The 13,837-nt window shown below is 38.6% G+C and overlaps 1 protein-coding gene across 3 annotated transcripts; it reads right to left on the reverse strand.

Annotated features, from left to right (window-relative positions):
- On the reverse strand, window positions 1-10,804 carry SEH1L (SEH1 like nucleoporin). Of its 3 annotated transcripts, none has more exons than XM_058832248.1 (9): window positions 10,622-10,804; window positions 8,916-8,966; window positions 7,709-7,855; window positions 7,055-7,266; window positions 6,273-6,371; window positions 5,066-5,206; window positions 4,624-4,781; window positions 3,781-3,931; window positions 1-223 (listed from the first exon to the last, which is right to left on the reverse strand). In XM_058832248.1, exons 1-9 carry the CDS (start codon window positions 10,730-10,732, stop codon window positions 34-36), a joined length of 1,260 nt encoding a protein of 419 aa, XP_058688231.1. In that variant the 5' UTR covers window positions 10,733-10,804; the 3' UTR covers window positions 1-33. The 3 variants fall into 3 exon arrangements, with proteins under 3 accessions (XP_058688231.1, XP_058688233.1, XP_058688234.1); XM_058832250.1 differs by having other exon boundaries at window positions 1-1,794; XM_058832251.1 differs by having other exon boundaries at window positions 1-1,861; window positions 10,622-10,803.
- Between the last annotated feature and the right edge of the window lie 3,033 nt (window positions 10,805-13,837).

Consider the following 13,837-nt stretch of genomic DNA (forward strand, 5'->3'; position numbering starts at 1 on the left):
TAAGGCCTTTCAGAATTTATTTAAAGTAACATACTAAACCCCTTCATTCTCAGGTAAAAGATTAAGAGGCCGAGATACACATCGTCTGCGAGGGTGAGGATACTGGAGGTTGGCAGTGTCAGCATCACAAGACTGCTCTATCAGAGGAGGAGGAGGAAGGAGCTGGGCATGGCTGGACCATCTCGATCCAGCCCGTGGGGAATCCAGAGGGGGAAAGAAATACCTGAAACAATTAAGAAAGGAACAAAACACCAAAACAAAAAACCAAACAAAACAAAACAAAAAAAAAAACAAACAACAAAACAAGAAAAGAAGAGAAAGGTAGTAAATACAAGGAGAACCAAAGGGGAGAAAAGACATGCTGGAAAATAAAAAAGGCTTTAGTATATCCATGCCAAAACCAATAGAACATAATAGCAGAAATCAAGGCTTGTAATTCAAAACAAGACAAATCTGGAAACTCTTCTTTAAAGCAAAGTAAGTCTTTTCCACTGAAACTCACTGCAAATAATACCATAGCCATAGTCCTAGTATACATTTTTACAAAAGAATGGATTGCATTGGAAGTCAAAGGGGTGGTGAATTACAGCTATTAACAGGCTTTCATTCTCCCAGCACTTCTGTGATTTGTTAACAGCTTTCATTAATGCTTTGTTTGTGACACAAAATAGACATTAAATATTATCCAAGTACATTTGCTGCATATGCATCTAATTCAGATTAACTTCACAGCATTTCTAGAATAGACGTAAAAACATCACTGTTTTTACATTAATGATATACATTTACAGAGAATAACTACTTTGAATGAAATACAGTCTTTGTATCTATTTACATGTTTCTGCAAAATCCTCAGTGTAAATTCAAGATTCCTGGCGAATGCACAATTCAGAATTATGTCACTCCATGTCATTCTGCTGCTGTTTTTATTAGAACTTACCCGTAACACTTGTGCATTTTAGTATATTATGTTTTCTGTCTTGTTTACAATTCTGTGGACTTACATCAAAGAACAGCTATCAGTTTATTAATGAAATTATGGGACAATTAACAACAAACTGCATTTTGGTTTATATCTGTATGGCTAACGTGTTTGCATTTTTCAAGGATACTATGTTTAGAGAATTTAAGTACTCTATGTAATTGTAATTATTACCATAGGAATGTACAAATATGTAACAGAAAAAGTACTTCTTTTAGGATGAAGGAAGTATGACAGTACTTACAAAACATTTATTTGAAGTCATACTAAAAAATATAAATAAAGCAATATCAAACTACTAAAAGCCATCATCTGTACAATCGTCAAAACAGTTTTCTTATTCCTTTAGAACTAACAGTTGCATATATTACAAAGCAGTTACAACCTTGTAATGTTTAGGAATCTTAATCAAATGCTGAACACTCTGAAACGCAAAACAAATTGGTTCTCAAAACAATTTTAATGAAAGTTATCGTAATGGTAGTTTCCCTCCTCCCATCCCAATCAAGGACAAAAATTGTTGTTTTTAATCATGAACTATCTTTTAATTTGACAAGCTTTCAAAAATATGTTCTGATGGAAGTTTTGGGGTTTGAGTGGGTGCTTTATATTTTTTTCCAAACAAGATGCCTCTCCAAATATTTTTCTGTTGGGCATTCCACCAGTATCACACTGTGCAGGCTAGTACAAAAAACGCACACAACGTGTTTTAAAAAGGCTTTTGAACAGCATTTAGTAGTTAGCAGGCTGCTGGTGTCTTGGGAGAGATCAAACGGCGCTGGGGAAGGGAAAAAGGAGTTCGTTTTCCATTCCTGTGTGCATGCAACAAGCAGCAAAACACCAAAGTTACTCCAGTTAGCTTGGTATCAGCTCTGCTTTCTGTTAAAAAGGACATAATACAAATGGAGAATGGAAATTGTATCATAAATCTAGACACACAATTACATCAACATAATAATATAGCCCTACTGGTTTATTTCCTAACAATCTACATCACATGTTCTGAAATTCATTTTGAGTACAAATCTAGTTTGGCTATCGTGCTTTTATAATCTTTTCCAGGTCTGCCAGTGCTATAGCTGTTCTAAGTGTTTAAACCTATAGACATGGAACATAGCATGTACAGTCAGAGACAAAATAAGTTATGCGTAAGATACCTATTCAGTCAAATGTCAATGCATAAATCTTTATCAGCACATTAACACTAACACAGAAGTTAGTGACTATGCTTACACAACTCAGGCCAATGTCATTACAAAAGAAAGCATGTAGTAAAGTGTGTATCTTTTATTCTAAGGATCAATCCTAGGAAAAGATACCATATATCTGGAAATTCCACAGCCACTGATTTAATTCTGGAAATAACATTGTGTTACAAATCAGAGGGAAGAATAATTTATTAAAAACCAAAACAAAACACCTTCCAAAATACAGAGCAATGACAGGAATAGAAATAATGCTAGAATCACAATGCCTTAGCAACAAGTTCAGGGACAAGAGAAGGGCTACCAGTGGGGTGAGGACAGTTAATCTTGGTGGCAGCACAGTCTTAGATAAGGAGATTATGAAACCACACCCTATGCTAAAGGAGCTGTAAGACAGCCTGCATTTCTCCACAGGAGCCCAAGCAAATACACCTACACAGCTCTGGATATACCATTTCCAAGGCAGGGCTGCATTTCATCTGCTACACTGCAAGTAGAACCTGGAACCATGACCAACATCATTCTGCTGCCCTTTCTTGTAGGGGCCGGGCCCATTAACACCTCTTGCACTCCCTGAAAATGTGAAACCCATTCTCTATTCAACAGGGTTAGGGATCTGGAACTGTCATTCAGGATTGGCTGCTGAAAGGGAAAGAGGGGACAGGCTGGTGCTACTCTCCAAAAGCAAACTTTACTGATAAGCATTCCAAACCGAAAAAGCCCCCCAGGAATAGCTCTACATGAATGGAAAGGGAAACTATCCCAAGGTATTTGAAACAAAGATGGCCACAAAACTTGGAAACTATAAACTGCTGCTATAGAATCTGGCCACATCTCATCCTTATATAGGACTTACAGTTCTGTAAAGCTGATTGTACACACTGTACCATACAGATGCAAGACTCAGCATATTTCTGCATTTCAGTGTGCACAAATGAAAATGTTTTTTCAGAAAAGGCAATAAGATTTACCCACTAAACAGCAACTATTACAGAATAAAAACCTAACTGAGATTAAGGCAAATTATCTGCAATAGGAATGCCATATGAGGAAAATTTTAAAAACCACAAAACTTTTATTCAATTGATGCTACACACCTGCAAAAACCAAGTAAACTAACACTAATATTTGATTGTTAAACCATATGTTATGAAGTAGGTTTTCTTCCTTCCCTTCTGTTACATTATCCCAGAGAAAAACAGAATTTGTTGCTGGTGTTTTTGCTTCACTTTTAAACGTGTATCTAAAACAAAAGAGCAGTTACACACCAGTAGGATGAAGCTTCCCCTTTGAAACTATTTCAGAAATGTTGTTTTTATTAATATGAAAGGACTAAAAATGAAAATAGTTATTTACATTGCTTATTTATATAGACTTATTCAGTATGACTTACTGTTTTGTTCATTTTCCTCTTAACACTGGCATAATGGACAAACCACAGAGCAAAACCAGATGAGCTTATAGAAGTACTCATGCAATAAATGACATTGCACTTTAAAACCATGTAAAACAAATATGAGAGTTAAATGAAATTAAGAAAATTCAGAGAAAAGACTATATACTGAAAATCAGTCTCGCCACTAATTAACATACCTGCTGGCAGAGGATCCATTTAGTGAATTCTGCAGACTTGTATTGGCTGAACCTAGAGAGGCATTAAAAATTCCCTGCTGAGAACTACCATTCACTGGACTCCCATTACCTTTCAGAATACCAGTACACTTCCAGTTGTCCATGTAATTAGCTGCAAACAGATAGATAGAAACTGTTAGTTTCTGTCCTGAAACTCAGCTTTCCCTACAAACGTTTCAACTGCCCCACACTTGTTGTGAATCAGAACTGAACTTTAATACCAGTATACAACTTCCAAACAGCTGAGGATCTGGCCCTTTAGCTGCCTGATATTCTCCACCTGTCCATGATTTAAAACTCAGTTTCCACTATTACAATACTGAGGAATAAATGAGAATGTGTAAGGTAACTGCCAAAACTGTGAGTTTTTGTTGTTGTTGCAGAGATTTGGTGGTTATGGTATTTTGTTGGTTGGTTGGTTAATTCATGGAGGGGAGTGCATGTATTGTTTGTTTTCTTTAACAATGTAAAGAGAAAAATGCCATTTGCCTGGACATTGTGACTGAATGTAGATTTTCTAGGTTTAGCAGCAGGAAAAGATCTATCTCATTTTTTAAATGACGATTTCATGTAGCTCTAATCTGGCAAAACAATTTCAGGGTAGAGTAACAACTATTCACAGCATGTAAGTACTCCAGCACAGAAAGTTATTTCTGAATTCAAGTTTTCTTAAACAGAAACTGAAATATAGAAAAAATATCTATCTTTCACACACACACCACTCCAAAATTATGCTTTGAGTAAAATTTCTCAAGTACATTCATCAGACTACAAAGTTAATGTGTTTCAGGTGGGTGACCTTACCCTTCCAGAGCCTGACACAGCCATCATCACCAGAGGAGGCAAGCACTGTGCCTGTAATATTCCAGCTCACTCGCCACACCTGAGAGTTGTGATTATCAAACTGTGCCACAATATGAATTTCAAATTTTGTTAATCCTCCTGATGAAGTCAATTCTTTCCTGTTTAAGAGAAAAACAACAGTTCTGCACACAACTGTTCAAAGGTCTGGGCACGAACATGATGTCAGAGAGAACGACATCTTTCTAATAACAACTGTTGTTAATTAGGTATTCAGACAAAATTATAACTTGCTCACAATCTTGTCACCTTAAAAATCAGGCTGCTAAAAGCAATTCTGCAGACATTAAGTTATTACTTTTGCTCTGCAGAGACTATTTGAACAAGATTGTAGAATATGCATCACATCTAAAACATCACTAAACCATCTTCCTCCTAAGCTCACCTCAGAGGTTTTAGTGTGAAAATTCGTACGTCTTTGGTTGCTACAGCCAAGATGTGGAAGGATCTTCCCAGATTTGGAGCAAATGCAATATCATGTACAGGATCCGTGACTGTCATCAGAGCTTCTGCTTTTGCATATTTCCTGTACAGTGTAAGAAATTAACCTTTAATGCCATGAAAACTGCCAGTAATGCAAATTACATAAACCAGATATAGTGGAAATGGGAAAAAGGGTTAAGTATACATGATAAGACTTAAAATAAAAGTACTTTTAAAACATAAATTTAGGCAATAATTTCAAGCACATTTCTTCATAAATTGAATTTATCAGATACAGTAGCCGCTAAGTACAATATGCTACAGTTTTGTAAGTCATACAACAAAGCAAGAATTTCAGTACAAAGAACATTTTGGTCTACAAGTGGAACAGGGAAATAAAAAGAAATATTCCACTCACAAATCTAAAGGGAATTTGCATCTCAGTAACTCACTAAATTTTCCATGCTTTTAAGTAGACCACTGTCTACCTCCTCTGCTGTATGATAAACACATATTCCATTTTCTTAGTAAGTTACGGTAACTTTATGGTTAATGTGTTAATGCATGGAGAGCATTGCCTGAAGCTGGGCATAAAATCCACAGAACAATCTGGCTCCTTTCCCACATCGATCACTCCCAATCAAACACAATTTCTCTGTTATCATTTAATTGGAAGTGGTGGTGCACAAACTTACTAGCCTTTTCTGGTTCTGCGAACTCTGCTGTACAACCTGAACTTCGACAGACCATGAGAAATTCACAGTGCTTTCTGTCATTATAATCATGCCTTTAAAATCATTGTAAGGCGGCTTTGAACAAAACAGTGCCTGGTGCAACACAATTCAAATTTCAACTGTTTAATCCTTGTGCAAAATCAAACATACAATTTAGTAGACACAGGAACAACGACTCTTACTTTAAAATGCTGGTAAGAACACTGACATTTCTGCACTGACAGAGATTAAAATTATCACTATTGTTTCTATTAACATCAGTTACCATTCTGAGGTCTTCTTCTTTTCCGACCCAATGGATCAGAGACAAAATTAAAGTATTATTATTTACTACTCCTATAATTATCTACTTCTATCTAATGATAGGAATAGAAGGCCAAACATTATAAACAACTCCATGATCCCACAAACATTTTATATTGTTATTTAGCATACCTGGTATTTTCGTTATACTCATAAATTTGAACCTTAGCCAGGATATTTGGACTGTTGTCATCACTTCCTACAGCTATCATTGGAGAATGTGCTCGAGAGCTAAAAGGTGAAAACAATTACTGTTATACTTACATATTTTATATATATATATTTCCCATACAAAGTACACCAAGCCATTTGTTAAATTTCAAACATATTGTCTGTAGAGAAAACAAAACAACATCACAAAATATCACAAGGAAAAAATCGCAAAGAAAGAGGACTTAAATGCTATTCACAGTTACCACTATCTTTATGCTCTTGTTTCAGAAGCCCACTTTATACACTCACTAAGGTGAAACCATTAGACAAGATTATGTTCTCAGAGAGAAGAACTGACTTTCTACAATAGACTGCATCTGCACCCCAGTATTTGCCACAAGTTTCACGGCAGAGTCGGCATTCTTTGCAGTGATTTTAATGACTGATTTAGTGACATTTCATTCAGGTTTTGGAAGATAAATCACATAAGCTAAATGTAAATGAATTCTAGTTTTAAAATCAACTTTCATCCTATCCCATGCATTAAAATGAATGCCTGTACTCTGAACCTTCAGCACAGACTACTGCGAATGAATAGAAGAGTAACTGGATCAGCAGGACACAACACTGTGTCCACAAGGAAAGCCATTAAGTACTTCTGGACAAATCAAAGCAGATTTCTGGAGAAATCAAAGCAATTCAGCTTTGAATGTTTTTTCCCTTCCTGTTACAGTCACAAAACAAATGTTTTAATAACGTACCTTGAAGGATTCCAAGAAATACAGCTGCAGCTGAGCTTACATGAGATTTCATGCTGCAGTGACCACTGGCTGAGATTCATCACATCTGGAGCTTCATAAATCCTTACAACTCCATCTGCTGAACAGGTTGCTAACATAAGACCCATGTGCTTGGGAGCAAACTTCACATCTGTAACAGATGTCCTGCTGTCTACTAGAGTGGTCCTTTTGACCTGCAAAGAAATTTCCATCAAAAATTCATTCCCTAAAGAGGGTTAATCAAAGTCTTCATAGTAAGTAGAAGATGTAAGTAGATGTAACCACTTCATAGGGTTACTTACATCTTCCACCAAAAAAATTCCCTCCCCTGCCCCCAACTTTTCTATTATTTGAAAGATGAGCGAGAACGCCCAGCGTTGTTTCAAATGATCTCTTGTCAATGAAAAACCCAACTTTAACTTGACTGCAGGTGGGAATTCATGTCTGGTCGCAAGTTGTTTGCCAGGGAACATCTTATTAGGAAACACAGATAATAGTGACACTACTTGGCCTGAATGTAGCCAGTTAGCTGTTTTCCTCAGCTGTTTTAAAAATACTTTGTGTTGGAATGTTGCCACAATTGAACAAAACATAACCAGTATCAGAAACGTTATAGCTAGTGAAAAGATGCCTCACCCAGTGACTCTGGCCTCGGAGTTTATCATTTGACTCTCCCACTATTTCTTCCCATACAGCCGCTGTTCTATCAAAGGAGCAGGAAGCCAGGACCTGCCCAAATTCAGGATGGGCCCATGTCACACGCCACACTGATCCACTATGTGTCTGCAAGATAACATCAGAACACTGTAGAGAAGCAAACTTACTGTGTTAGGCCAAGGAACCATATATTTTCATGACTTTCTGAAGAAGAGAATTCTGGGAAGTAGCAACACTGTTCCTATGAAACCTGCGTTCTTTTATACAAAGTAACATAGCAGCTGTTGCAGTTCTTTATTCCAAGCAGCACGGCAAAGTTGCTGCTCTTACTGCTTAAAATTCAAGTATTACAAGTGTATTTCAAGGCATTATTTATTACTACTTTAAGCTCCAAACCATGATTCTGCCTTGATGCAAAAAGTACAGTTTTGTTCTCAAACAAATTTCAGTCATTACCATGACTTTTTAACATGAAGCTCCTCTTTCATACCTAGTTCACATTCCTGCCTTAGAGAAGGGGAATTCAAAAGCCTCCCTTGCACTGCCATTTACAGGGATTAATGTGTTGTGGTCCTATTAAGTACAAGTTTAAGAACAATTCAGAATGCACTAATCCAGATGAAACATGCTGTATTATCCATGTATAATTATGCAGATGAAGCACGCTGCATGATAAATATATATTCCATTTTCTTAGTAAGTTACAGTAACTTTATTGTTAATGTGTTAATGCATGGAGATCATTATGACACAGTTCTCAGAAAGGTTTTGAAGAAAAAAAAGCAGAGGTCAGATGTTGTAACATTTAATAGCCAGACATCTTCCTCTTAATTTTCCCCTTTTTATTTTTTTTTAAGTCTTAATATATGCAAAAGGAAATATTGAATTAAAAATTAAGGTACACTTTTCTACTCCCTAAACACCAGTCACTGATAATGTTTACTGATACTAGAGTCTTCCAACATAACTAGGTACTAACAAGAGCAGACTGTACATTAGAATCTGCTATAAGTGAGAGTCACTAGAGATGTTTTATACAAGCAAAAAAGTATTTTACTCAAGACACAGAGAATCTACATCAAACCAAAAGCATGTCTACACTACAATTCAGCAGAAATTAAGCACGTTTCTCCAAAAACAAAGAAGAAATGACAGTTAAGTCTGTGTAATTTTTACTAATACAAACCTTCCAGCTGGCAGTGCAATGCCAATCTCCATTTTCACTTTTGTCCCAGACCTATTGAGAAATCAAAATACAATCATAAAATTTATATATATACATATATATATATACACAAAACACAACAGTATACCCACACATCCCCACTCAACATTTTCATCCAGGACACTGTACCTGATTCAGTACAAAATTGCACTTCACTCAACCATGAAAATATCCCTATTACAAGGAAGGAGAAAAGGCACCACCTGCAAAACCCACTATAAACCCCCTATTGTGTGACTTCTATCTCTTTTTAAACAGTAAATTACATAGAAGAGAAATTACTACAATTCCCAATACTTCATTCACTTTGCTCCAAGAATGCACTGTTCAGTTTCATTCTACAGCCCCCAGTATCCTCACCTGCTCAGCTCTGGTTGCAAAACCCTAATGCAGCTCCCAGCACTCATCCCAAAAGCAAAGCAGGGCAGCAAAATATACATCAGGCTAGTGGGGAAACAGATCTTGTTTCTTTTTATGAGATTTCTGCCTTGATTTTTAAACACATGCAAGTCACTGAACCTTCCCCTCTCTTGATTACTCATACATCTTTATACTTACGAGTTTTTTACTGAAAAATTATGCAGAAAGTCATGAACATAACCAAATGAAAGATACCACCTGACACCCACTCGTATTTGTCACTTATGCACTTTAAAGCTGTACTGAAAGTCACCTCATAACTGCCACTCTGGATCTCTAACACAACCTGGGTCACGTTGTCCCTCTGGTTGGAGGAAAACTTCTGAACATTCTCATAAAGGATTCAGTTATGATTGGAAAGTAACATTACACTGCTAAAGAACATAGTTTCTGTGTTCAACCCACCTCCTGGCATCTTTTTTAGGATCTGCACACTCTAGGAAGTCAGTCCAAACCAAACATCCCCATGGCTTTGGCTTACTTTCTGGGGGTTTCATTTTATTGTGGCCGGTTATTTGCTTTTTAGTCTGTGGTAAGGGAGAAGGGGCTGCTTTCTTGTTCTTAAGCCTAATCTACATATGACACAGCTTTCTGCGAAAAAAAGCTGTTTTCTCAACCATTTATCTGAACTTAATACCAAACATGACTGCTTTCTTAAATCTATCCACGTGACTGCCAAATATTTGCCCATCCTCTCACTATGCACGAAAAAGGGAAAAAAGCAACCAACTTTTCGTTTAAGTAGATATAAAATGCTACCTTATTTCCTCTAAAGGAATGTAAAAATTAAGGCTTCTAGTATTCTACGCTTTCCCCAGTCTGCCAGGGCATACACGGAACACTCCGACTTTTTGCTTACTGGCACTTCACCTTCTTCCCGTAATAAATACAGATTATTGGCACTACAATACGAAACAGTAGTTTCCTTCGTGAATATTCTTTAATAAGTACAGATTTCCAGTTAAATAAACAAAACAAGCGGCACGGCTGCAGGCACAGCAGTCTGGAATGTTTTCCCTGCCGCAGCAATGAGTCGGAAGCGGAATTCCCGTGTTTACACGCGTCAGCGCACACACAAACACAACGTGCATTGTGTGCGAAAGCCTCCCGCCCCTACAGCCCGACACTGCACCGGGACCTCGCGCGGACCGAGCCCTCGGCTGCGCCCCGGCCCGCAGCCCGCTAGGCCGCGCACGCCCGGCGCCGCGACACTCGCCCAGCACCAGGCCCGGCGGCTCCCCGCTCACCTTGACGCTCTGGTCGCTGGAGCAGGTGGCCATGCGGCGCCCGTGGAAGTCGAAGGACACATCGTGGATGAGGTCGCGGTGATCCGCGGCGATGCTGCGCGCCACGAACATCCCGCCGCGGCCGCCACGCGCGCGCACGCCTCAGGGGGCTGCTCCGCGCGTGCGCGCTCCTTCCCACCGCCCGGAAACGCGGGGCGGGGCCGGGACGGGACCGGACCGGATCGCACTGGACCGGACCGGACCGGACCGGCCCGGATCGGATCGGGGCGGGAAGTAGAGTCGGCCAGTGGGGATCGGGGAGGTGCGGGAAGTGACCTCGCTGCCACACCTGACTGCGACATTCACCCTCGCGTACCCCCTCAAGCTGCACCGGGGAGGTTTAGATTGGACATTAGGAGGAATTTCTTCTCAGGAAAGGTGATTAGATACTGAAATCCCAGAGGCAGGGGTGTTTTAAGGAAGGACTGGACGCGGCACTTGGTGACATGGTGGTGTTCGGTCACAGTTCGGACTCGATGATCTCGGAGGTGTTTTCATTCTGCGGCTGTGCTCGCAGCGCCCTTGGAGCGCGCCGAAAGCGCATTCCATAGCGGATCCGAAAAGCTGCGGAGGTCGCGGTGATAATGCAGATAAATAAACAGCGCGGCGCTGAGTGATGTACTGCGTTTGCTTCGTTAATGATTTACTATATTAATGAGCCCTGTCAGATGAGCTTTGTGGTGCGAATGAATGTGACGCCTGCTTCCGTGTCGGGGAAAGATTTGGGAGGATGAAGTGCGTGACCGACAGTGCAGGCAGGGGAGGAACCCGTGGACAGGTTGAGAAACTCCTGTGAGGAAAGGCTAAGAAAATCGAGATTGTTCAGCTTGGAAAAGGGATGGCTTAGGGGCGACCTAATTGTGACCGCCTAGTACCTATCTGAAGGGAGCCTACGAGAAATACGGAGAGAAACTTTTTACAAGTATGTGTAGTGACAGAACAAGGGGGAATGGGTTCAAAGTGAGAATAGGTTCAAATTAGATATTAGGAATATAAATTTTTTACTGTGAGGGTGGTGAAGCACTGGAACCGGTTGCCCGGGGAAGCTGTAGATTCCCCGTCCCTGGAAGCGTTCAAGACCAGGCTGGATGGGACTTTGAGCTACCGGGTCTAGGAAAGACGTCCCTGTCCAGAGGAGTTGGAAATAAATAGTATTTAAGGTCCTTTCCAACCAGGCTTTCCAATGATTCAAAGTGAGACACGGTGGGTGTTGGATAAGATCCAGACTAATAACTGGAAGAAGCAGAATAGAGCCTGGCATGTGGTAGAAAACACATCACGAGTGACCGAGCTTTGGGAGGGAGGCTATAGAACAGCAATGACTAGTCTGTAGTCAGAGGGCTGTGCAAAATAAATGAACCACAGCAGATGAAGACACTTGAGGGCTCAATACTTTCACCCCTGACCTACCACTTTCAAAGAGCCCTTCACTAGAAGAAGCACTTTCTTCCAGTTTGTATCCTGCAGTATCCACTCTCAAATTGGCTCATGCAGCTCACAGTTCCAATACCTTTTAAATACCATTCATTTGCTGTATCAATGAGCACAGGACCATTACAGAACCTTCTTTTTAAGGAATATTTCATCTGCAAGCTGTGTTATTTACTGACTATTCTGAAGATGACTACAATAGTGGACAAGTATTAGCAAAGAGAAAATAATTAATGCACTGTATTCCAAATAGCAATAATACAGTCAGTAGATTTAAGAGAAAAAGATAATAAAATTATGATCGTGGCAATAAACACCAAAAACAAATAGATTTGTATTTAACTGGTTTATATTTCAGGTCCAAAACAGTACTGAAGTCATTAGAATACCTCCAGTGCCTTAAAACTATGATTTAGTTTTCCAATCATATACTAAGTGAAAAGGGGAGAGGATGAAATTCCCTGAAACCAGATATATTCAAATCCCTGGATTCAAATCCTAGAAGATTTTTGGTAACTGCAGCTTGAACAGAAAATTATGTTTAACATTTTTGAAAAGACTTTTACTTCTTACTACCTCATTTAAAATTTTCATGTTCATGGCAATGAGGAGTCAATTTCTATTTACGCAGTGAATAGAATTTGTTCAGAAATGTCCAAATTCTTCACAGAATTATAAAGAAACTGTTATATGCTTGTGAAATAAACCTGACACTTTGATATTTAATGCATTTATTTTTATTTATTTATTTTTTGCAAACTGCAAACTATATTCAGTAGGGACTGATGGAGGTGCTGTTATCACATGCCAGAGGGATCCATTCACTCTTTCTGCATAACCTGCCTGCAAAATATGCAGGTATTTAGCACCTTAATGCATGTGTTTCATAGGTAGGCCTTATATTAAGAGTAGATATGGTGGTACCCAAATGTGATACAGAATTATAATAGAGAATAATAGATTAAGATAAATTGCAACAAACTTGGACTTGAAGGTACACCATGGCTTTAAAATGTTAGGATTCAATTATTTTAGTGATATTGGGTAAGGAAAAGTTAACATGTTGAAAAGTTTTTTTTCCCAAGTAGAACAAATATGATAAAAAATGTTTTTAATTACAGAGGATTGAAAATATGGAAGAATTTAGAAGAACAATCACCAGCTGGTTTTACATTCTTGTCCAAGTTGGCCAATGATAGTTTTAAAATTTAATTTTTTAAATACTACAGAACTAAATCTCAATCTCAATGGATAACAACAGCTGGAGAGGAAAAGAGGAATTTGCAAGAAAATTGTCAAGGAAGTTTAGATGTCTAACCTTTACCTGTTTATATTAGTGGAGAAACTTAGTTGGCACTTGTAAATAAACTTGCAAAGCATTTTAAAAGATGAGGAGCTAATGAAAGGAAGAGGTTAACATTTTCTCATTTCCGAAGATGAACTGGTATTGCACAATTACTCTCCTAGAGGGAGCCTCACTCTGGATGCAAGAGCTATCGTACAAATACCCTTTTTTCCCCCCTGCAATCACATGCAATTACTTCGGAAGTTGAAATTTCAGTATTTTCTAAACAATGGCTAAATTTTAGGTAATGCAATAGAAGAAGCGAGGAAATGTGATTATGACTGTTTCAATGCTGTAATTAGCAAGGTAGTAAGTTTTTCATGCTAATCTCATATGTAAGAAAAACAAACAAAAAAGCAACCCTCCCCCCAAACAAGCAGTAGTAATACATGTATTTAGAT

This window comes from Poecile atricapillus, chromosome 2, assembly GCF_030490865.1.
Source record: "Poecile atricapillus isolate bPoeAtr1 chromosome 2, bPoeAtr1.hap1, whole genome shotgun sequence".
In the NCBI taxonomy this organism is placed as follows: Eukaryota; Metazoa; Chordata; class Aves; order Passeriformes; family Paridae; genus Poecile; species Poecile atricapillus.

Bases quoted from the DNA above. Each gene is read 5' to 3' on its own strand.
- SEH1L (XM_058832248.1), bottom strand. From the start codon at position 10,732: ATGTTCGTGGCGCGCAGCATCGCCGCGGATCACCGCGACCTCATCCAC. The intron at 4,782-5,065 runs GTGAGCTTAGGA...TCTCTTAAACAG, and splicing joins TTCACACTAAAACCTCTGAG to GAAAGAATTGACTTCATCAG. The intron at 224-3,780 runs GTATGTTAATTA...TAATTGTTTCAG, and splicing joins AATGGATCCTCTGCCAGCAG to GTATTTCTTTCCCCCTCTGG.